Source organism: Ranitomeya variabilis, chromosome 6 (assembly GCF_051348905.1).
Source record: "Ranitomeya variabilis isolate aRanVar5 chromosome 6, aRanVar5.hap1, whole genome shotgun sequence".
In the NCBI taxonomy this organism is placed as follows: domain Eukaryota; kingdom Metazoa; phylum Chordata; class Amphibia; order Anura; family Dendrobatidae; genus Ranitomeya; species Ranitomeya variabilis.
This window is the reverse complement of record NC_135237.1, coordinates 518,086,215-518,112,110: the sequence shown is the minus strand read 5'-3', so window position 1 is coordinate 518,112,110 and position 25,896 is coordinate 518,086,215. Positions and strand designations below refer to the sequence as shown.

At 43.9% G+C, this 25,896-nt stretch overlaps 1 protein-coding gene across 1 annotated transcript in view; it reads left to right on the top strand.

Annotated features, from left to right (window-relative positions):
* The first annotated feature begins 2,085 nt into the window (after positions 1–2,085).
* The window catches only part of BAALC (BAALC binder of MAP3K1 and KLF4), a 121,999-nt gene continuing 98,188 nt past the window's right edge, over positions 2,086–25,896 (top strand). Inside the window, exon 1 of the mRNA XM_077270999.1 lies at positions 2,086–2,996. Within this exon, the coding sequence (XP_077127114.1) occupies positions 2,804–2,996 (193 nt within the window). The 5' untranslated portion in view covers positions 2,086–2,803. The remainder of the gene's footprint in view (positions 2,997–25,896) is intronic.

Below are 25,896 nucleotides of genomic sequence, written 5' to 3'. Positions count from 1 at the left end.
TATAGTCCTCCATATAGTATTATGGCCACCACATAGTCCTCCATGAAGTATTATGGGCACCACATAGTCCTCCATAGAGTATTATGAGCACCACATAGTCCTCCATACAGTTTTATGGGCACCACATAGTCCTCCATACAGTATTATGAGCAAGTAACAAGTGAAATCTTTGGCACTGTACTATACCTATATTTCTTAACTGAGCATCATGAATTGTGGTATGTGTTAAAGGGGCCCACTGAGACTCTTTTGCCAGTGGCCAATGAAAACCTGGAGCCGGCCCTGTCCCTTACTCTCCTACTATAACCTTCTAGTGAAACCCCTATTACTGTCTATCCATATGCTGTTGGGTATCTCCTTCATCTTGAGCTTTCACTGTGAACCTCATATTTCACTGTTTTATTATTTGTGTTGCTTTTTTTGTATTCATTGTACTTTTTTGTGTAATTGTGTTTTTCATAAATGGTTAATAACATTTGTATTTTATTTACTGTTTGGAGGTTGTAACTTCATAATTCTATAGGTTATACATATTGTTTGGTGTCCTCTCCTTTTTCCATAATTCATCCTTTAATCCCACATACACGATTATAGATTCCTATTAACTATTAAAATAGAGGGGGTAAACACTGGCGCTGCACTGTCCAAACGAAAGGGGAAGGGGGAGATAAAGCTGCTGGTGAGGTGACAGAGACTGTGCTGAACCCTGTCTAGAGTAAATAAATAATGTAATGCTAATAGGAAAAGAATGCTGCGTACACTACAGCACTGCCTGCTGTGAGGGTAAAACCGGGGCCAGTTGTGCTCTGCTTAGCGGAGAGGGTCCGTGATGCAAACAGTTTATGTACATACACATGCACTTACTGGATGTAGGCGTGAAGATGGTCACGGAGGTCAGTGGATGTCCAAAACCCTTCTGCCGGTAAGCCGGGCTGAGCCGCGTGCCTCTAGGGAGATCCAGGGCCGACTGTGCCCAGATAGGAGGTTGAATGCTGGGCGTCTAGTGCGGGCAGGAACCACTCACTCCTAGCGTGCCCCGGCCGGAAGCAACGCCGGAGCAGTAGCGGTATGGAGGGAGGCGTGGCTGAGGTAGTGACGTCACAAGTTAGGCGGGTGCTTGTCAGGGCAACCAACCAACGCGTTTCGAAGGAGGTGCTCCTTCTTCGTCAGGGCTGAAGTTCCCTGGAAGACCCGTCCTTATATAGCCACCGCCCCGAGACAAAACTGCCCGTATAGCTTTATGTGGCCATTAATGGGCTTCCCATAGGGTAAAGTTTGTACCGCCCTCTCTGTGTGCATGGGCAAATGTATATGTGGTACTATGGGCAAAAACAGGGCATGGATATTGATCTATACTGCGAGGCATCCATAGCTAAATTGCTCATACGGTATGCGTATATGGCCATAAGCTGACATAGGGATCTGAATAAGAGAGAGGAAATTAATTAGAGTTTATTAACTATTAAAATACTTAATGGATTATGTGTATTGACTTGACCAGTTTCGGATTGGATTGGCAAAGGCCCACCAGTACATTGATTCATGGATCCCAGTGTTCAGCTACATGCAAAGATAACCTAACCTTACTACAAAAAATTAACTTTTGCTTTTATGTAATAATAACTTGGCTATCTTGTTTAATGAATGATTAGATGATACCTTTTTCTGCAAATTGTGAATAAAGTGTAATAGCACTACTCATCAGTATTCATTTACAGGGGCGGCCTACCGGAGGATTCTCATCTTCCCCAGCTGGCCAGTCCGAGCCTGGATTCGTACACAGGTGATCTGTTTATAGGTTTCATACAGGGCATTAATATATTTTAAATAAAGACCATTTATGATTTGATGTATGGGATCAGGGACGGATATATCCTTGGTGCAACCTGTGCAGACACAGAGGGGAAGATTTTCGCCCCCAAAACGTGTAGTTTGTGCATCATGGTGCACTATTGGATTACATGGGGCCTATATATTGTTCTTGCACAGTGGTCCTTTTCTGTCTGTGTCCGCCAGTGGATGGGATGACTTCACATTGGGGATTACCTATTCATGCATGTTTTTAGAGCCCGGAATCAATGAGCCAGCACAATAGGGAGGGCAGCAGCAGTGCTGGGTCTCTGCAGGGGGAGCGGTGTCTCCAGCACACGTGTAGCAGCTGCAATGAGTGTGTAATGACATCACACAGGCTCAATGCTCTGCTACATTTCACTGGGTGAAAAAAAAAAGCTACAATCTGGAAAACTCCACCTTCCCCACATTATGTCTGTGACACCAGCACAAAGAGCTCCTGCATCCTCATCATCACATCCACAGGCTGCAGCCAGCACTGAAGGCATCACCATCCTCCTGCATTTCTGGAAGATCAGAGCCAAATCTACAGACGTCAGCAAACCTCAGTCTCCTGTGCTAACAGGGGGGGATCTTGTTGATTGAGCTCACTGAGTACAAGGAAGATTCAAACCATAACACAGGAGGAAAAGGAGGCAGGAGAGTCTATTCAATGCAGACACAAAAAGCAGCAACAATGGACTGTAGGAAGCAATGAGGCTACTTTGTAGCATTAGAAGCCTTTATTACACTTCTCCATTGTCATTCTTATAACCTGCACACAGCATAATACCATGTTCCCCCCAGGAGATCACAAGAGATGGACAAGGATCTGATGAGTCTTGGTTTTCACAAGGATCTACCTACTCTGGCTCCTCAACATCTCAAGGGCTTATAGTATAGTTCTGCAGGTGGAGAAGGATTCAGATCTGCATCTTCTTTCTTCCACATTCTCCATTGCATTGAGGAGACTATGGGTTGTGGAGGAAGCAGAGCTGATGCCATTGAACCCCGGTATTATGAGAGCTGGACAAGAGAGACTGAGTCCACCTGGCTGACCAGCACTGATACTGAGATCCCACCAGCAGGACTGGGACATGGATGCCAAGATGACCATGGCTCAACAGAGTCAGGTGTGAGAGAAAAGAGAGGATCACTTCATCCTGGTGAGACCAGTCACACTGTCACCTCTTCCTCCTCCTCCTCATCATCTTCTTCATCTCCACCACCATCTAGATACTGATGATCTACAACTGCAGACTCATTTCATTCCAACTTATTGCCATGGTGTCCTAAACTTCTCTAAGAGCCGGACAATGGTGTCTCATTTATGTACAATAGACCCAATAATCTATGACTATAATGTGAAAATGTGTCAAAGGATGGTTCCCGAATGCTGAGGGACCTGAGGTTTCTACTAAATTCTATTTGGTGAATTATGCAATGATTTAGATATACAGAATAAACAATATATATTGCATACATTATTATTATTACTGGTACTGATTATGCAACATAATTCAGGATTGTTCCCGCTTGTGCCACGCATTTTATCTTATAGGTAGTTTTGTAGGAAACCAGCTACTTTTGGAGCGTTAGATCTGCTTGTCAACTAATTATTATCGCCCAATATCACCTTTTTTGGATGACATGGGGACTGTGATAACTTGCTGGCAGATTGTGGCACCATCACCCTCCCTACACATGATCTTTTCATATATATTTTTAGTTTTGGAACCAAGTAAACCTCATTACAAATGTTTTTGTTTTTTATTTTGTAATCACCAATTAATTGTTTGCAACGACTTTGCAAAATATTGTCTTAAAGGGGTCATGCAGGACGGCGGCTTAGCATTTATCAGCAGGTAGTTGCTAACTAAATGCCTATTCTGCCATGTGCCGATCTTTGCCGGCTCAGAGCAGTCATAAAACCACTGTTGGCGGAAATTCTCCCACATCCTGCAATATCACATCAACAGAGCAGTTCCTCCTCTTCTGATCTGCTCTGTTGATGGGTGTCACTGCCATTATAATAGCTCCCCGTTGCCTAACTGAGCTGGACATCAGTGTCACTAGTAGACTCGTCTAGCTAAAACAGGAAACCGGGTGTCAATTAACATGATGTTCGCAGTGATGCTCCATTGATAAAGCAGAAGAGAAGGAACTGTCACAGGAATTGAGAGAATTGCCCCAGGAGCGGTCTATGACTGTCTGAGTCTAAAGAGATCGGCAGAACAAGCAAAAAGTTAGCAGTTACCTATAGATAAGTGCTTAGCCCTAAAATAAAAAGTCCCAGATAGCCCCTTTAATTATACCCAGATACATTCATACTGTACCTATTGATGATGTGAAACATTTGTAGACTATTCTAATGCATGGTAGTTGCACACTGTGAAATTTTGTGATATGACGTCAGTTATTTTGCATCTGAGCCGCTTGTGTATTTTTATATGAATAATAATAATATCTTAAAGATGAGTAGTGAGTGACTTATTTAACAGATACGGTATGTAGGGTAGTAGGAAAAAGAGTAGCAAAATGGGTGCCCTATTATGGGGATGATTCACACCATACAAGTCTGACCGCCACAACGGAACAATGACTTCCACTAACAGTTTCATCCCATATGGAACAGACCGGCAGAGGAGCTTATTGAGATGACGTCTATCTATCTGGTCAGTTATGGAGCTGCACAGCACAGTCCGCTCCGTATTGGGTTGAACAGGTGGCGGATGTGCAGTACCCAGCTGCGGCCACTATCCAGTTGATGGAGCTGTGCTGAGCAGTTCCGTTCGACACCCGGAACAACTCTGGATGCCTCATACATCAGGAGAATGGGGTCTCTTAACCCGTTTGGCTCCAGAAAGTTGTATGTCAATTAGACTTGTGGCCTCGGTGTCTGTGGCTCACTCCACTGTACTTTATGAGAGTTCGGAAACAGCCAGCAAGAAACCCCCTCCCCCCGATATATTGTAGAGAGCCGTGTGCATCTCCTCTTCCTCTTTGGGGACTATTCACACAGGTTTTTACAAGGATTTATAAGCAAATTTTACTGCAAATCCACATAAAAATGCTTCAAATACTCTCGCAATAAGCTTCCTATTAGTTTTACAGCAAAATGTTCAAATAACGTGAAAAAACAGCACTGTGTGCACTGCAGGGGCGTTTCTTATTAAAATCAGTTGGAAACGTATTCAAAGTGTATTTGACGAGATTTTTGAGCTGGATTTAGGGGCAGAATCTATTTCTAAATACAAAAAATCAGTGTCAATGCACCATTGGAGTGCTGATTTCTGGAGACTAGTCCTGTACGTAGAATTTGTACCTATCATACATTTTTAATATATACTTTCAATATGCCACAAATGTCACAGAAGGTAATGCCCCTTTCATTTTTAGTGCGGTTCCCAGATTGTCATACTGAATCAATGTGGCCCTTGGACCAAAAAAGGTTGTGCACCCCTGCTCTACTGGGTGGTCATTCACCTATTACTGTCATAAAAGCAAATGACAAACTCCATTCTGCTACATTGCACACACAGTTTGCGTGATTTTATCAGCAGAACGCCATTAGTAGCTCTGAGGATTGTTCTCTTCCTATATTACCATTGATCTGGCATCTGAATTGATAGATATAAATGTGTCCTTGTGTGAATCATTGACAATGGTGACAGCAGGAACATCAGCTAATGATTATTGATTGGTTGCATCAATTGATTTTCTTCCCTTTTATCAAATCTACTAAATCGATTATTGTCCAGATGTCCGTTGGCTCTACAACCGTTGGAAAACTACAACTCTGATCATGCAAGAAGTTCTAGTTTGGATCTAGAGAATAAAGAAGCCAAAGGTTTAGAACAGGGGTGGGGAACCTCAGGCTCCAGGGCCATTTACGGCCGTCGAGGACCTTTTTTCAGGCCCCCGAGCAGATTCTCAGGGACCGCATTCTTGGGCAGGGAGGTGTATTTACATTGCCACCAGCTCATTAATTTCTTCTTGCTCTGTTAGCACACACATGCAATGTTCACTACTGAACACTGAAGGGCATGCAGTGAAAGATTACGTCCTGACACCAGTGCCAGAGTCAGGATGTACTTTGTGGGCGGAGTTTGTACGACCCCCGAAGGACTGAATAAATATCCAAATGGCCCTTGGCAGAAAAAATATTCCCCACCCCTGGTTGAGAATAACCATGGTCAAACATCATCATTATAGTGCTGTGCAAATTAATTGGGACAAAGCATTTTTTAAGTACAATCATAAGTTGGTTACCAGTCAGTGATTCAAACCAGTTTTAACTGCTTTGAACAGGTGGAGCATGGGCGGACATACCGCCGGTTCAACCGGTGCAACAGCAGCGGGGCCCGGAGGGTCCTGGGGGGCTCCTGCAGGCAGGGCCGGTGTTAGGGGCATGCAGCTGCCTAGGGCCCCCGCTCCCCCCAGGGGCCCCCAGCTAGCGGCTCATCACTCAGCCGCTATGGGGCCCCTGTGAGGCAGGGGGGCCCGCCTGCCGCCAGCGCTGACTCCCCCGCCTTGAACTATACCGGCGTCTGCTGGTACAGTTCAAAGAAATGATGGAGGAGAGAGCATCAGCTAAAGCTCCCTCTCCCATCATTCCCCGCTCTGCCTCTGACACTGTGGGTGCGCGATGACGTCATCGCGCACTCACTGTGCCAGGCAGTGCAGTGCAGCGGCAGCCGCCGAGACAGGAGCAGGGAGCAGCGCGAGCACGAGGAGAGGTGAGGAGTGTGTTATTTTTTTTTACTATAACAGTGAGTACTGGACTGTTGGCCATTTTTTGGGGGATGCAGGCTATGTTACATACTACGTGGCTGTGCTATATGCTACGTGGGCTGTGTTATATACTATGTGGGCTGTGTTATATGCTATGTGGCTGTGCTATATACTACGTGGCTGTGCTATATACTACATAGGCTGTGTTATATACTACGTGGCTGTGCTAAATACTACGTGGGCTGTGCTTTATACTACGCAAGCTGTGCAATATACTATGTGGGCTGTGCTATATACTATGTATATACTATGCGGGCTGTGCTATATACTACTTGGGCTGTGCTATATACTATGTGGGCTGTGTTATATGATACATGGCTGTGCTATATACTACGTGGGCTGTGTTATATGCTACGTGGGCTGTGTTATATACTACGTGGCTGTGTTATATACTATGTGGTTATGCTATATACTACGTGGCTGTGTTATATACTACGTGGCTGTGTTATATACTACATGGCTGTGCTATATACTTCATGGGCTGTGTTACATACTACGTGGCTGTGCTGCTATATGCTATGTGGGCTGTGCTATATACTACGTGGCTGTGTTACATACTACTTGGCTGTGCTATATACTACTTGGGCTGTGCTATATACTACATGGTCTGTGTTATATGCTACGCGGCTGTGTTATATACTAAGTGGGCTGTGCTATATACTATGTGGGCTGTGATAGATACTACCTGGGCTGTGTTATATGCTACATGGCTGTGCTGTATACTACAAGGGCTGTGCTATATACTATGCGGGCTGTTCTATATACTATGCAGGCTGTGCTATATACTATGTGGGCTTTGTTATATACTACGTGGCTGTGCTATATACTATGTGGGCTGTGCTATATACTACGTGGCTGTGTTATATACTACGTGGGTTGTGTTATATACTACATGGCTGTGCTATATACTATTCGTGCTGGGCTATATACTATGCGGGCTGTGCTATATACTATGTGGGCTGTGCTATATACTATGCAGGCTGTGCTATATGCTACACGGGCTGTGCTATATACTACATGGCTGTGTTATATACTACGTGGGCTGTGTTATATACTACGTGGGCTGTGCTATATAGTACGTGGGCTGTGTTATATACTACGTGGGCTGTGTTATATACTACGCGGGCTGTGCCATATACTACGCGGGCTGTGCTATATACTACATGGGCTGTGTTATATACTACGTGGGCTGTGTTATATACTACGTGGGCTGTGCTATACAGTACGTGGGCTGTGTTATATACTACGTGGGCTGTGTTATATACTACATGGCTGTGCTATATACTACGCGGGCTGTGCTATATACTACGCAGGCTGTGTTATATACTACGTGGGCTGTGTTATATACTACGTGGGCTGTGCTATACAGTACGTGGGCTGTGTTATATACTACGTGGGCTGTGTTATATACTACATGGGCTGTGTTATATACTACATGGGCTGTGCTATATACTACGTGGGCTGTGTTATATACTACGTGGGCTGTGTTATATACTACGTGGGCTGTGTTATATACTACGCGGGCTGTGCCATATACTACGCGGGCTGTGCTATATACTACGTGGCTGTGCTATATACTACGTGGCTGTGTTATATACTACGTGGGCTGTATTATATACTACGTGGGCTGTGCTATATAGTACGTGGGCTGTGTTATATACTACGTGGGCTGTGTTATATACTACGTGGGCTGTGTTATATACTACGCGGGCTGTGCCATATACTACGCGGGCTGTGCTATATACTATGTGGGCTTTGTTATATACTACGTGGCTGTGCTATATACTATGCGGGCTGTGTTATATACTATCTGGCTGTGCTATATACTATGCGGGCTGTGTTATATACTACATGGCTGTGATATATACTACGCGGGCTGTGCTATATACTACGCGGGCTGTGCTATATACTACGCAGGCTGTGTTATATACTACTTGGACTGTGTTATATACTAGGTGGCTGTATTATATACTACGTGGCTGTGTTTTATACTACGTGGGCTGTGTTATATACCACGTAGGCTATGTTATATACTATTGGGGGTATATTATATTCTATGGGGAAGGCTGTGTTATATACTATGTGGCTGTGTTATATACTGTTGGGGTGTATTATATTCTATGGGGGAGGCTGTGTTATATACTATGTGTCTGTGTTATATACTATATACCCATATACTATGGGTGGTACATTATACATTATATTTTATGGGGGAGGCTGTGTTATATACTATGGGGGTACATTATATTCTATGAGGAGGCTGTGTTATATACTATGGGGTCTGCAATATATTCTGTGGGAGGCTACAGTATATACTATGGGGAGGTGGGCTGTATTGTATTCTATGGGGGGCTACATTATATGCTATGGAGGTCTGTATTAGATTTTATGAGAGAGGATTGCATCATACTCTTTGATGGGGCTACATTATATTCTATGGGGAAATGGGCTGTATTATATTCTATTCGGGGCTACATAATATTCTATGGGGGGCTGTATTGTATTTATATTCTATGAGGGGTGATTGCATCATACTCTATGAGGGGACTACATCTATATATATAATCATCTAAGGGTCACTTCTGTCTGTCTGTCTGTCACGGAAATTCCGCGTCGCTGCGACGGGCACAGTCCTGCTGCGAATTCGCCCCTTCCTACTCTCTGTCAGTGCCCCCTCCAGTCAGCACTCACACAGGGTTAATGGCTGCATTACACCGCGATATGCCGCAGTGTAACGCAGTCCGTTAACGCTGCTATTAACCCTGTGTGACCAACTTTTTACTATTGATGCTGACTATGCAGCATCAATAGTAAAAAGATCTAATGTTAAAAATAATAAACAAAATAAAAAATCATTATATACTCACCTTCCGTCGCCTTTCCCGCTGCTCCTCGTGATGCTCCGGTCCATGCATTGCGGTCTCGCGAGATGATGACGTAGCGGTCTCAATACCGCAATGCATTCTTGGGACCGGAGCGTCGCGAGGAGCATCCCTGGGCTGGATCCGGGAGCCGATGGAAGGTGAGTATATAACTATTTTTATTTTAATTCTTTTTTTTAACAGGGATATGGTGCCCACATTGCTATATACTACGAGGGCTGTGTTAGATACTGCATGGGCTTTGTTATATACTGCGTGGGCTGTGTTATATATTGCATGGGCTGTGTTATATACTACGTGGCTGTGGTATATATTATGTGGCTGGACAATATACTACATCACTGTGCTCTATACTATGTGGCCTGTGTTATATACTGCATGGGCTGTGTTATATACTATGTCTCTGTGCTATATACTACGTGGCTGTGCTATATACTATGTGGCTGTGCAATATATTACATGGCTGTGCAATATATTACGTGGCTGGGCAATATACTACATGTCTGTGCTATATACTATGGGGGCTGTGCTATATACTACGTGGCTGGGCAATATACTAGGTGGGCTGTGCTATATACTATGTGGGCTGTGTTATACACTGTGCGGGCTTTGCTATATACTATGGGGGCTGTGCTATATACTACGTGGCTGGGCAATATACTACGTGGGCTGTGCTATATACTACATGGGCTGTGTTATATACTACGTGGCTGTGCTATATACTACCTGGGCTGTGTTATATGCTATGTGGGCTGTGTTATATACTACGTGGGCTGTTATATACTATGTGGGCTGTGTTATAAACTACGTGGGCTGTGTTATATACTACGTGGGCTGTATGCTACTTGGCTGTGCTATTTTTCCCTGCTGTATCTGTGCATCATGAATCATGGTATGTGTTAAAGAGGGGGGCCCACTGAGACTCTTTCGCCCGGGGCCCTCAAAAACCTGGAGCAGGCCCTGGCTTCACTGATTGTTCGCAGGCCGGGCGTGACCAATCAGCAACAGGCACAGTCCGGACGCGAATTGGCGCGGAATTTGAACCACGCTTCGCTAATTGGTCGCGCCCGACCGGCTGAATCCTGTGTATAAATTGCATTATTCTGAAAACTTCATAAATAAACTACATACATATTCTAGAATACCCGATGCGCTAGAATCGGGCCACCATCTAGTTATACTATATTTGGGGGGCTGCATTATATTTTATGGGGGATTACATTATACTCTGGGGTGGTTGCATTATGCTCTATGGGGTGGATGCATTATACTATATGTGGGCTGCATTATACTGTATCGAGGACTATGGGGAATACATTATACTATATGAAGAACTATGTGGTGCATTATACTTTGGGAAGTGAATTGTACTACATTGATAACTGGCGGTGCATTATACTATATGGAGCACTATGAGGAGTGTATTATATATATATGCATTACCGGGAACGGGAGCCACCAGGAGCATCGCGAGCATCGGGAAGGCTGCGTGGGCCACGGGAAGGCTGCGGGGGACACCGGAAGGTAAGAATATCACAACTTTTTATTTTTTCTATTATTTTTAAAATGGGTTGTGTCGTGTATTCGTTTTCGCAGCGGAAAAACGCGGTGAAGACGCATACCCAATGTGTGCACATAGCCTCAACGGATCCGTCACAAAACTGGACCCAGTGCATCCGTTTTTTACAATCTGCACAAGATCCGTCTTTTCAACATTTGACGGATTGTGACTGATTGTAAAAAACGGAACTGTGAAAGAGGCCTTAGTGATCTATTAGTGATCGTTCTGTCCCCATCATTCTTTCTCAGTTGGTGTAAAGAGGCCGGGAACGACTTCAATATTGTCGATCACACTCATTTAGCAGCCTGAACTCAGCATATGTAAATGCAACCGAAATGCTTCTGTGTGATGTGCAATATGTTAGCATTTGGGGCCCAATTTTAAAATTTGCCTATGGCCTCACTTTGCCTAAAACCGGCCCTGCCGGCAGGGCTGCTAATATTGACGGCAATCTGGCCAGTTTATCCGGCCCCGAGGCTTCGGGGGCCCCTGGCCAGATTGCCCTCATGTGCGGCGGGCAGGGAGCAATCCCTGCAGCTCCGTTGGCTGCAGGAGAAAATGGCAGCAGAGCGTCACTGCAGGGAATGGATCTGCCCTGTTTCCTGCCTGCACTTCCTGTCTCACACAGCAGCGGCTGAATGACATCATCACTCAGCGCCGCAGCTGTGCGAGACAGGAAGCTGCCGGCGATGGGGCTTCATGATACCGTACACAGAGGTGAGTGTGTGTGTATGCAGAGAGGTGGATGGTTTTGGCCCCCGAAAATTGACAGCACACCGATGCCATCTGAATACTGCCTGTTCTCACTAACTCCAGAAGCTCAGGAAACATGGGTCACATTTTATTGAGAAATAGAGATATCAAGCAGACCCAAAATGCATAAAAATTGGATCCAGCTCACTGAAAATCAATCTTTTTTTGTGCTCAAGAAAAACAAAAAAGAATGTGGGAATGAGACCTTAAAGCAAAACATTCAGCTTATTAGTCTTCCCTATGACTCCATAACTGGTCTCCAAGTGTAGGGCTCCTTAGATTGCGTTTCTATGGGTGTCTGCATAGAACCAGTACTCACACCAAAAACTTCATCAGATGACTTGACTCGACTTCATGAAGCATGAATGATGATTCCAGAAAAAAGTTTATTCTCAGACTGAATTCTTATATTTTTTGCACAATTGTAGCAGCAACAGCTGCCTGTAGGTAAAAAGACAATTCTGAACCAGGGATCCATAGCTCCCAACCGTTCTGGATTCAGCGAGACTGTACTGATTTGAGGTCTCAGTCCTGACTTCTAATACGTCCCTTCGACGTTGTTGCCATTGCTCTGTGGCTCCTCCTCCTCGGGGGCGGGTGGGGCGCATCTCTCTGCTCTGAAATAAATGAAATAAACAACTTTCTTATCTCGTCTCCCCAAGACTGAAACTCACAATCTCATGTGCGCAGAGAGCAAGTCTAGCTATGAGCCACAGCCCACAATTATAAACATAGGAGAATTTGGTAATATTGAGCTGTATTGGAAGCAGTGTACCCAGAAGCAGATTATACAGATGCATAGAGATACACTGTATATATAGCAGTGTATCTCTATGTCCCTTTATTATAAACGTGAAGAAAAAGTCAGATTTTTTGTTCCTATAAAACTGCTACAAATAATAAAAAAACAAAAAAAAGTAATTTAGTTTTTTTCCGTGAGTCTCCCCAGAACTTGAAACTGTTATCTCAGACATCAGCTGAAGCTTTGAGCCATAGACTCCAGTGATGTCACCAGGAGAGCTTTATATATTTGACCTGTATTGCAGTCACCAAACCCACAGGCAGATTATACTGGTACATATAGATACACTAGATGGTGGCCCAATTCTAACACATCGGGTATTCTAGAATATGTATGTAGTTTATTTATGAAGTTTTCAGAATAATGCAATTTATACACAGGATTCAGATGGCCGGGCGCGACCAATTAGAGAAGCATGGTTCAAATTCCGCGCCAATTCACAGCCGGACTGCGCCAGTCACTGATTGGTCACGCCCCGCCGCGAACAATCAGTGAAGCCAGGGCCTGCTCCAGGTTTTTGAGGGCCCCGGGCGAAAGAGTCTCAGTGGGCCCCCCTCTTTAACACATACCACGATTCATGATGCAAAGATACAGCAGAGAAATATAGCACAGCCAAGTAGCGTATAACACAGCCCACGTAGTATATAACAGCCCACGTAGTATATAACACAGCCCACATAGTATATAGCACAGCCACGTAGTATATAACACAGCTTACGTAGTATATAACACAGCCCACGTAGTATATAACACAGCCCACGTAGTATATAACACAGCCCACATAGTATATAACACAGCCCACGTAGTATATAGCACAGCCACGTAGTATATAACACAGCCCACATAGTATATAGCACAGCCCACATAGTATATTGCCCAGCCACATAGTATATAGCACAGTCCCTGTAGGATATAGCACAGCCCATCCAGTGTATACCACAGCCCACATAGTATATAGCACAGCCCACGTAGTATATTGCCCAGCCACGTAGTATATAGCACAGCCCCCGTAGTATATAGCACAGACACGTAATATATTGCCCAGCCACGTTATATATTGCACAGCCACGCAATATATTACGCAGCCACGTAGTATATAGCACAGCCACGTAGTATATAGCACAGAGACATAGTATATAACACAGCCCATGCAGTATATAACACAGGCCACGTAGTATAGAGCACAGCGATGTAGTATATTGCCCAGCCACGTAATAATTACCACAGCCACGTAATATATAGCAGAGACGTAGTATATAGCACAGCCCACGCAGTATATAACACAGCCAAAGCAATATATAACACAGCCCACGTAGTATATTGCCCAGCTACGTAATATATTGCACAGCCACGTAATATATTGCACAGCCACGTAATATATTGCACAGCCACGTAATATATATCACAGCCACGTAGTGTATAGCACAGCCCATGCAGTATATAACACAGGCCACGTAGTATAGAGCACAGTGATGTAGTATATTGCCCAGCCACGTAATATATACCACAGCCATGTAGTATATAGCACAGAGACGTAGTATATAACACAGCCCATGCAGTGTATAACACAGCTCACACAGTATATAACACAGCCCATGCAGTATCTGGTCACACAGGGTTAATAGCAGCGTTAATGGACTGCGTTACACCGCGGCATAACGCAGTGTAACGCAGCCATTAACCCTGTGTGAGCGCTGACTGGAAGGGGCACTGACAGAGAGTAGGAAGGGGCAAATACGCGGCCGGACTGTGCCCCGTGCTGATTGGTCGCGGCCTGGCAGCCGCGACCTATCAGCGACGCGGGATTTCCGTGACAGACAGACAGACGGAAGTGACCCTTAGACGATTATATATATAGATGATATATAACTGTGTATTTCTATGTCCCATATGGTCGTGAACAGTGGTCCCCAAGCTATTCTACATAGAGAGCCACATTCCTTTCTGAGAGATGGCCGTGAGCCACAATTTGTGGGTAGAGATCATGGGAGCCATATTGCAACCAATCATGGATAGCTAGTCATTAAAGGGTTATTACTAGTTGTTAAAGGGTTATTCTGGGTTTTACAGGTTAATGTGGCTCAGTGGGCAAGTATGTCTACTACGTCAACTACTCTTTCCTAGGCTACATTCAGACAGCTGTTGTAAAACTTGGGTCAGTCATGCAAATTTAGAAATTGACATGCTCTTTATGCAGCTCTGTTACGCTCGTGAGTGCAATGCGAGAAACACGCGCCTCAATACCCGGCACTGCCGCCGGCACTCAGGACCGGAGTGTGTGGCTGAATGTATTTCTATGCAGCTGCACGATCCGGTCCGAATGACCCCGGCCTAATTGTCCACATAGTGGACGGGTGAAAAGCATAGAAAAAAATTTAAAACCAACAAATTTATTTGATATTCACTAAAATGTAAAAACCAACAAACAGAACACAAAAAGATATATATTTTTACACCCTATTAAGATACTAAGTCACCCCTATCCTTTTATCTACCTGTCAGCGGAGGTTAGTACCCCAACGTAGATGAGAAATGGCGCCACCGCTCCACAGCAGCCAGCCCTAGAAATCCCTGCGATATGCCTTTAGATAAACAGGAAACAACAGGCATTCATTGTATTAGGTATGACATGCTATCTAGACAGACTAGAAAGTGAAAAAGGGTGAAAAATTGTGGAAATTACCTGAGTCCTTTAAGGTATGAAAATAGAATTTGATGTTATGCCGTATGGTACGATTATCAAAACCTTCTGAAAAGATAGAGACAAATAATGTGCAGAGTGACTAAAGTTTTGTTATAAAACGTCACTTCTGGTCTTGCCTGCTTGATCACACTAATTCCACAATAGTTTTTGGGGATTTTTATTTAGCATATTAACTATATGGTAAAACTAACTGCTCAATATGATTCTCCAGGTCAGTACAAGTACGCAGATACCAAATATGGATAGTTGTTTTTTTTTATTTCAGTGGTTAACAAAAATTCGGAAATTTGTAGAAAAACAAATTCACTTTTTTCGTCATTTTCCAAGACCCATAACATTTTTATTTTTCAGGGAATGGGGCTGTGCGAGGGCTTTTTTTTGGAACCTGTTTTTACTGACGTTTTTGCTGATACCATTTGAGGGTATATGTTTTAAATATTTTCATCGCCAAAAAAAGCAATTCTGGCTTTTGGATTTTTTTTTTCATTACACCGTTTACCGATCTGATTAATTTATGTAATATTTTCATAGATCGGACTTTTTATGAACACAGCGATACCAAAAGGGGGTGATTTGAATTGTTGTGTTAATTTTATACACTGCTCAAAAAAATAAAGGGAACACTTAAACAACAGAATATAACTCCAAGTAAATCAAATTTCTGTGAATTCTAACTGTCCACTTAGGAAGCAACAATGACTGACAATCAATTTCACATGCTGTTGTGCAAATGGAATAGACAACAGATGGAAATTATTGTCAATTATCAAGACACACTCAATAAAGCAGTGGTTCTGCAGGTGGGGACCACAGACCACATCTCAGTACCAATAGATTCTGGCTGATGTTTTGGTCACTTTTGAATGTTGGTTGTGCTTTCACACTTGTGGTAGCATGAGATGGACTCTACAACCCACAGGCTCAGGTAGTGCAGCTCATCCGGGATGGCACATCAATGCAAATTGTGGCAAGAAGGTTTGGTGTGTCAGCGTAGTGTCCAGAGGCTGGAGGCGCTACCAGAAGACAGGCCAGTACACCAGGAGACGTGGAGGGGGCCGTAGGAGGGCAACAACCCAGCAGCAGGACCGCTGCCTCCGCCTTTGTGCAAGGAGAAACAGGAAGACCACTGCCAGAGCCCTGCAAAATGACCTCCAGCAGGCCATAAATATGCATGTTTCTGCACAAACGGTTAGAAACCGACTCCATGAGGATGGTATGAGTGCCCGACGTCTATAGATGGGGGTTGTGCTCACAGCCCAACACCATGCAGGACGCTTTGCAATTGCCACAGAACACCAGGATTGGCAAATTCGCCACCAGCGCCCTGTGCTCTTCACAGATGAAAGCAAGTTCACACTGAGCACATGTGACAGACGTGACAGAGTCTGGAGATGCCGTAGAGAGCAATCTGCTGCCTGCAACATCCTTCAGCATGACTGGTTTGGCAGTGGGTCAGTAATGGTGTGGGGTGGCATATCTTTGGAGGGCCGCACAGCACTCCATGTGCTCGCCAGAGGTAGCCTGACTGCCATTAGGTACCGAGATGAGATCCTCAGACCCCTTGTGAGACCATATGCTGGTGTGTTTGGCCCTGGGTTCCTCCTAATGCAGGACAATGCCAGACCTCATGTGGCTGGAGTGTGTCAACAGTTCCTGCAAGATGAAGGCATTGAATCTATGGACTGGCCCGCCCGTTCCCCAGACCTGAATCCGATTGAGCACATCTGGGACATCATGTCTCGCTCCATCCACCTACGTCACATTGCACCACAGACTGTCCAGGAGTTGGCGGATGCTTTAGTCCAGGTCTGGGAGGAGATCCCTCAGGAGACCATCCGCAGCCTCATCAGGAGCATGCCCAGGCGTTGTAGGGGGATCATACAGGCACATGGAGGCCGTACACAATACTGAGCATCTTTTCCTTGACATGAGGCATTTCCACTGAAGTTGGATCAGCCTGTAATTTGATTTTCCACTTTGCTTTTGAGTATCATTCCAAATCCAGACCTCCATGGGATATTCATTTTGATTTACATTGATAATGGTTATGTTTATTGTTCTGAAACACATTCCATGCAATGAATAAAAATTTGCAACTGGAATATTTCATTCAGAGATGGCTAGGATGTGGTATTTTAGTGTTCCCTTTATTTTTTGGAGCAGTATATTTTTCATTTATATTTCTTTTTTTACTTTTCACTGTATTTAATAATCCCCATAGAAGACTTGAATCTGTGATCGTCCGATCACTTGTGCTATACATTTCAGTGCTTCAGTATCAGAATCAAAGCTTTTCTGTACTACAAAAAAAAACACATTAGAAACGCGGCTTCTTCTCTGCACCAAAAAAGCATCAAATATGGGGGAAAAGGCATAAAAAATGCAGCAAAAATACAGTGATCAGAGAAGATTGATACTGTGTAGTTTGGTGCGGACACTCACTGAAAACAAAAAACACAGTATTTGCTCTATGTGTGAACATGGCCTTACAGTGAAGCCACATAAAGATGAGAAAGTTCTGGTGGCTCCAACTGTGACTGAAGGAACAAAAAATAAATCCACAGGTCTAAACTAGAGATGAGCAGGACCAGAGACCCGTGAATCCATCCGCTGATCTCTAGTCCCAACTGTCCTGGACACAACATTCAGTCCCAGATTTGGGTCTACGCCCTGTAGTCTTGGGCGTCTTCTGGTATAAAGATTTATTAAATTCATATGAAGGGCATTATGACAATATTTTGCGGACCGGGGAAGCTGAGCAATGCGGAACGGGGGAGCTCAGCAATGCAGGACCAGGGGAGCTAACCGATGCAGGACCTGGGGAGCTGAGCGATGTGGGACCAGGGGCATCGGAGCAATGTGGGACCGGGGGAGCCATGCATACAACAGGGGAAGCCACACATGCCAGGACAGGACAGGGGAGCCACATACCAGGACAGGACAGGGGAGCCAAGCATAGCAGGACAGGGATGAAGGGACAATGCATACCCGGCTTATACTCGAGTTAATAAGCTTACCCAGTTTTCCGTGGCAAAAGTAGGTGCCTTGGCTTATACTCGGGTCGGCTTATACTCGAGTATACTCGGTACATGTTACAATTTCATAGAAGAAACTGAATAAACAGTATGTGCAACAATAAAGGCACCCCTAATTTATACCTAGTTGCACACCCTTTGGCATTGATGACATCATCCAAATTATTCTTGTAGCCATCTATAAGCTTCTTGCCCTTCTCAGCTGGTATTTTCTCCCACTCTTTCTTTGCAGTTTGTTCAAACTCTTGAATGTTTGCAGAGTTCTTTTTCCCAGTGGCAGATTTCAGCTCACCCCTGAGATTTTCAATGGGATTGAGGTTAAGACTCATTGCTGGCCATTTTAATGTGTGCTTTGGGTCTTTGTCTTGCTGGAGGATCCATGATCTTCGACTGAAACCAAGCTTTCTTATACTGGGTAGGACATTTTGCTCTAAAATCTCTTGATAATTCTCTTATTTCATGATTCCTGTAATACAGTCAATGCCTCCAGTACCAGACGCAGCAAAGCAACTCCACAGCATTATGGACCATTCATCATGCTTAACTGCTGGTAGGGTGTTATTTTCCTTATAAGCTTCATTGCACCATCTGTAAACAAATGCCAAAAGCTCTATTTTTATTTAATCTGTCCACAGAATATTTTCCCAGAAAGATTACGGTTGGTCAAGGTACGTTTTGGCAAAGATCAGTTGTTCCTTTTTACGTCTTTTCTTCAGCAATGATTTCTTCCTTGGCCTTCACCCATAAAACTCTGCGTATGGTACTTGTTGAAATCATGACCCTGGATCATGATCTCTGGATGTTTGATGTGGTGTGTTTTCCACCATTTGCACCAACCTTTAAAGACATGTCTTGTCAATTTCCCTCTTTCCTCCACATCCAGGGAGGATCTTGACGGTTCCATGCTCGGCAAACTTCTTAATAACATTGCACACTGTTGATGCTGGGATACCAAGGTCTTTGGAGATAGCTTTGTAACTTTTGGAAGTCTTGTGTTTGCTAATAATACCAGTTCTGATGTCCTCAGACAGCTCCCTTGTCTTCACCATTGTGACAAAGGAATAAGGCCTACCATGTGGCTTGCTAATTCGTGTCACATGGGCACCGACAATTAATCAAAGGTGACTCTCATTTGTAATTTACCACAGGCGCGTCAAAATATGTTTCCATTCTAATTTAATGTAAAGGTTGCCAGTACCAGTGTCATAGCAAGCTTTAGATTTTTCTATTTTTCCTTCCCATTGTTTTTTGTTTTAAATTATTGTTTATTATTTGCTCTTTTGCATTTCACCCAACTGCCCTATAGAAAAAAAAACAGTTTCACGTGATTCCTTTTTTTTCAGGCGATATTCCACATTATGCACTAACACTTCATGAGCGCCAATACCGATGAGAAGGACTGTACTTATGTTTCCTCTTGTATGAATACATAATATGAGCTTGCTCCAGCTGCTGACGCACCGATGTCTGTTACACTGTGATGAATGGGGGATAGGCAGGATGAGAGCATCGCTAGCTCGCTTAGCAGCGTATTAATGAAATTCTCTTACTTTTAACGGCCCCAGGCCATGTACAGAAACGAAAAATCCTCCACGCTTTATTGCCTGAAATTGTAGCATGTAAATGGAAAATATATTTATTATACTGTAATCTTGACAGTGTAAGATTCAGGAGAATAATCTTATTTATCTTCTATGTAGAGAAAGGAAAGAATAAGAAGTCTGTCTATATAAAGTACTTATGAGCAAAATATATGCAGCATATAATGGCTTTATTAGGTATCACATTGGAAGAGAACATCTCCAATATGTTGCATGCCATGTACCACATCAATGGCACAAAGAGACATTTATCTGTGGGCTCTATTGCAAATCTGCATGATGTGTACGGACAGTTACACACACACCTTTTAGGGTGCTTTCAGACAGCGTTCTTCACAACATTCAGTGGCTCCATTGGAGCTTACATCCGAACTCCCCGCAAAATGGGATTTAGGCGTATGCGCCAACAGGGCTATTGACAATAATGGTGCAGACAGAGTTAATGTGCGCTCTGTCAGGCATAATTTTTGAACACATACATCTACTGGAGGCTGACACTCAGATGCAGACTACTACTACCCAAAAATGATGCATGATATCGCGCAGGAAAGTTTCTGTTCCAGTCTCTCCAAATTCTTAGGCTGGGAACATAAGTCAGCTGGTTACTTTCTTTTTCACTTTTAAAATGTGATGTGATGTGTACATTGCCCAAAAATCCAGTCTTTCACCCCAAGTGTACAGTATAACATCCGGCCTATCACCCCCGGTGTATAACATCCGGCCTCTCACCCCCGGTGTATAACATCCGGCCTATCACCCCCGATGTATTTAGTGCCCAGTGTCAGGCAGCTGCTACAAAGGCAAATAAAATAATGGGATGTATTAAAAGAGGCATAGATGCTCATGAGGAGAACATAATTTTACCTCTATACAAGTCACTAGTTCGACCACACTTAGAATACTGTGTACAGTTCTGGTCTCTGGTGTATAAGAAAGACATAGCTGAACTGGAGCGGGTGCAGAGAAGAGCGACTAAGGTTATTAGAGGACTGGGGGGTCTGCAATACCAAGATAGGTTATTACACTTGGGGCTATTTAGTTTTGAAAAACGAAGACTAAGGGGTGATCTTATTTTAATGTATAAATATATGAGGGGACAGTACAAAGACCTTTCTGATGATCTTTTTAATCATAGACCTGAGGCAGGGACAAGGGGGCATCCTCTACGTCTGGAGGAAAAAAGGTTTAAGCATAATAACAGACGCAGATTCTTTACTGTAAGAGCAGTGAGACTACGGAACTCTCTGCCGTATGATGTTGTAATAAGTGATTCATTACTTAAATTTAAGAGGGGACTGGATACGTTTCTGGAAAAGTATAATGTTACAGGGTATATACACTAGATTCCTTGATAGGGTGTTGATCCAGGGAACTAGTCTGATTGCCGTATGTGGAGTTGGGAAGGAATTTTATTCCCCAATATGGAGCTTACTCTTTGCCACATGGTTTTTTTTTGCCTTCCTCTGGATCAACATGTTAGGGCATGTTAGGTTAGGCTATGGGTTGAACTAGATGGACTTAAAGTCTTCCTTCAACCTTAATAACTATGTTACTATGTTACTATAACGTCCGGACTCTCACCTCCGATGTATAACATCCAGCCTCTCAACCCTGATATATAACATCCGGCCTCTCACCCCTATATATAACATCCAGCCTCTCACCCCCGATTTATAACATCTGGCCTCATCCCCCCGATTTATAATGCACAGCATCTCACCCCCGATGCATAACATCCAGCCTCACACCCCCGATATATAACATCCGGCCTCTTACCCCGATGTATAACATCCGGCCTCACATCCCTGTTATATAACATGTGGCCTCACACCACCGATGTATAAGATACGGCCTCTCACCCCGATGTATAACATCCGGCCTCTCACCCCCGATATATAACATCCGGCCTCACAGCCCTGATGTATAACATCCGGCCTCTCACCCCCGATGTATAACGCCCGGCCTCTCACCCCCGATGTATAACATCCGGCCTCTCACCCCGATACATAACATCTGGCCTCTCACCTCCGATGTATAACATCCGGCCTCTCACCCCCGATGTATAGCGCCCGGCATCTCTCCCCCGATGTATAACATCCAGCCTCACACCCCTGATGTATAACATCTGGCCTCACAACCCCGATGTATAAGATACGGCCTCTCACCCCTCAATGTTTAACATCCGGCCTCTCACCTCCGATGTATAATATCCGGCCTCTCACCCCCAATTTATAACATCCGGCCTCTCACCCCAGATGTGTAACATCCGGCCTCACAACCCGATGTATAACATCCGGCCTCTCACCCCGATGTATAACATCCGGCCTCTCACCCACAATATATAGCATCCGGCTTCTCACCCCCCTGATATATAACATCCGCCCTCACACCTCGATGTATAACATCCGGCCTCACACCCCCGATATATAACATTGGGCCTCTCACCCACAATATATAACATCCGGACTCTCACCCCACATATATATAACATCCGGCCTCTCACCCACAATATATAACATCCGGCCTCTCACTCCCCTGATATATTACATCTGGCCTCTCACCTCCAATGTATACACTCGTTTGAATCAGGCCTTAGGGATGTTCCCTGATTTCTATAAGGTGGACAGGGGACAAAGCATGTGCAGGTTCAGGGAGGACAGAGAAAACATCCTAGATAGAGATCCCTCACATCCAGCCTTATATTGCTGAGATAGACGCTATCACAAGGAAGAAATCTGAATCTTGTATCAGGCAGTAAACTGCGTACTAAGGTGTCTGAAATTGAAAGAATGATAGAAACTTAGAGCAATTTTTTTAACTACAGGTAACCACTAACAAATGCAAAAATCATTTTTCCCATGCCAAAGATGTTCACAGCCACACATGAAATGAAAATGTGGTACCTGCCAAGTATCTGATGTGTATGTGCAGCGCCCCAGAGTCCTGGTCGTTGCAGTGATGTCGCTCTGCCACTAAGGGGAGTGATGTTACGTCTGATTGCACTAAAGGAGTTCACCTGACCAGGTATCACACACACACTGCACCTCCCACTCCGGCCACCAGGGGGAGTGGTTCTATCTAGTAGGCCACTCCTCATGCTCTGGTAAAACTGGGGGTTGAACAGGAAGTCAGGGAGAATGTAGCTGGGAAGAGCTAGAGAGAGGACCTGTCAGGGATGGGATCCTGGCAGCGTCCTGGAAAGAGACAAGATCGTTACGGAGTTGTGCCTGTGCCTTACAGCGGCAGACTGCTAAGAAAGGACAAGAAGCGAGGTGTATTGTGGAGGAGTGAGGAAAGGAAATACAGCAAAAAAGGAGACAATACCAGAGGGAGTCGTGCCCCAAGATCAGCAACATCCTTCTGAGGCGTGTAGCCGGTGGCCGGAACGCCGAGAAAGTAAGAGACTCCACGCATTACTTTAGACCACGGCCGGGCAGTTAACCATAGGTTGGCTGTCTCATCATACACCTAACGATGACAACGGAGGCAAACTGTGGGAGAGGGGCGTCCCTAGGGTCCCTATAAAATAGCTCCAGGCCTACCCCAGTCATACGGGTGCGTCCCATCCATATCATCTGGGGGACGGAGAGAAAGAACAGACATAAACACGACAGTTGTGAGGACTATCCCGTGGTGCTCAACAGGGAAGTACTACAACACACAGGCGCTAGAAGGTAGGCACTGATTTCCACCTGCAAAGGGAACTCTGGATGTGCCTTCAGACCGGCCGGTCTCAGCCAGCCCTGTTAACAGTACTCCGGATTGTGGACCCTAAAGCCTTCAATAAAGAGGTAAAGAGACTGCAAACCTGTGTCCTCGTTATTCACCGCGACCTGCACCACGCACCACCATCACACCTTTCATTGGACGCCCCTTAGCAGGGTCACGGACCGAGTCTAGCCACCGTGACAACCCCAGAACTGAGACAGAGAGGCCCGGTACCGAGTACCCCGCGGCCCTGCGTCTGGGGGCGCTCCAAGTAGGAACCTCTGAATACTCTTCCAAAATCTTGTGTAGGGTTTCAGGCAGCTGTCATTGAATTGCCTGAACCTTTGTCTTCTGAGGATGAAAGGGCTTTCTCCATTGTGCTCATTGAAAATAAATGAATGCTCAGCTGAGCCGAGAATTCCTGTGTATAGAGGAATCCAGAACGAACCAAGCAATAATTTAGCTGACAACAATCTTCTGTATTGTCACTTTCAATTGTTGCCTGAAAATATCCAAAATCAAAGTACACATATTAAAAATCTGAAGTAAATGAAGGCAGCAAGCAGCACAAAAGACAAAATGTATTGAAAAATGAAGGTGCAAGTCCCCATGAGACATGGTGCTTAGTGCTTCCACATTCAATGCAAAATAGAGGCGATGGAGGCAGTACTCTGAATAAAAATGCGACCTTCTTAATCACCCATGCATTATTTTAGCCAGTCTTTTTACAAAGTACAGTATTCTCAGAATAGACTTGTTAGCTGAAACATCGCGTGGGTGGTTAAAAAAGTTATATCCTTATTCAAATTATGGCTTTCACATCTGTTTATTAACAAAAAGAAAGAAAATCCTTAGTGGTACACAACTTTTAATTCAGAGTTGTTGCCACTTGTGGCTTCTTCAGAGGCAAAAAGAACAATTGGTAAATCCATTGGGTGATGAAGGTGGTTGGCATGCTACAGATGTGGATGTTTTTATCTGTTGGTTAGGGCTTCTGCAAAAAGATAGCAATAAATGTCTCTTTATATAAGAATGGCGCTTCCCATGAGGCAAAATGAAGGAATTCCTTTAGGGTAAAAAGATTGCTGCTCCAATAAATGATTCTGCAAGTACTGTACTTTTAAATGATATATTAGAAGATATGATACTGCTGCATGTACAGGCTAGGTGCTTTTTTTATTATTTGTGTGATGTCAGCAAAATTATTTTCCCCATTTTTTAACCCCAAGAAATAATTTTGGGCTTAAGGACCAAGGGATTTTTTTTTAGACATTTGTATTTAATTATGTAAATCATAATTTTTTTCACCTGCCTTTGTTGTTTAAAGTATTATTTGTAAATGTTAATAGATGTCATAACTTTATTGCATATGTATAGGGTTTTGGGGGTAGTTAATATGTTCATGGCCAATTTTTCTTTTTGGAGGAATGAGTATTTGCAAAGAATAAAAAAATGGAGACGTAAACTTTTATCAGCGATCAACATCGCCAATTCAAGCCTATAGGTCCGTAAGAAAACCCCAGACATAAGTCCATAAATATCATCTGTGAGTTGGGTAGGAGAAGCTGGTAATTTTTTTATTGCACATAAGAAAAATGGAAGGCACGCTGATAGTAAATGGATGGAAATCTGATCAAACACATTGATGAAAAATTGTCTGTTTTTTCTCATATGCAAAAAAAAAAGCCAATAGATGAATGAGGCAGAAGGAAGAACAACATAATGTCTAGAGCAGTATTTCCCAACTCCGGTCCTCAAGAGCTACCAACAGGTCATGTATTCAGGATTTCCTTAGCATTGCACAGGTGATTGAATGCTTGCTGGTCCAGGTGATGCAATTATCACCTGTGCAATACTAAGGAAAACCTGAAAACATGACCTGTTGGTGGCTCTTGAGGACCGGAGTTGGGGAACACTGGTCTAGAGAAACCCAAAGGAGGAAACAGATCTGCACAATGAGCTTCTGTCAGCAGGAAAGTGCAATAAATGTTCAATAGACTTGAACCATGCTTACCCTCATAGGAAGTGGTAGAGTCATTAAAAAGATATGAACTGCGTGGAGCAGCACAACTATCTTGATATTAACTAAAGAGTATATTATTGAGCTTTTATGTGATATACCAACACTAAGTAGCAAACATTTGTAAAGTGTAAAGGAAACAATTCATGATTTTCTAAATATTTTAAAAATATAAATCTGCAAATTGTCACATTCATTTGTATTCA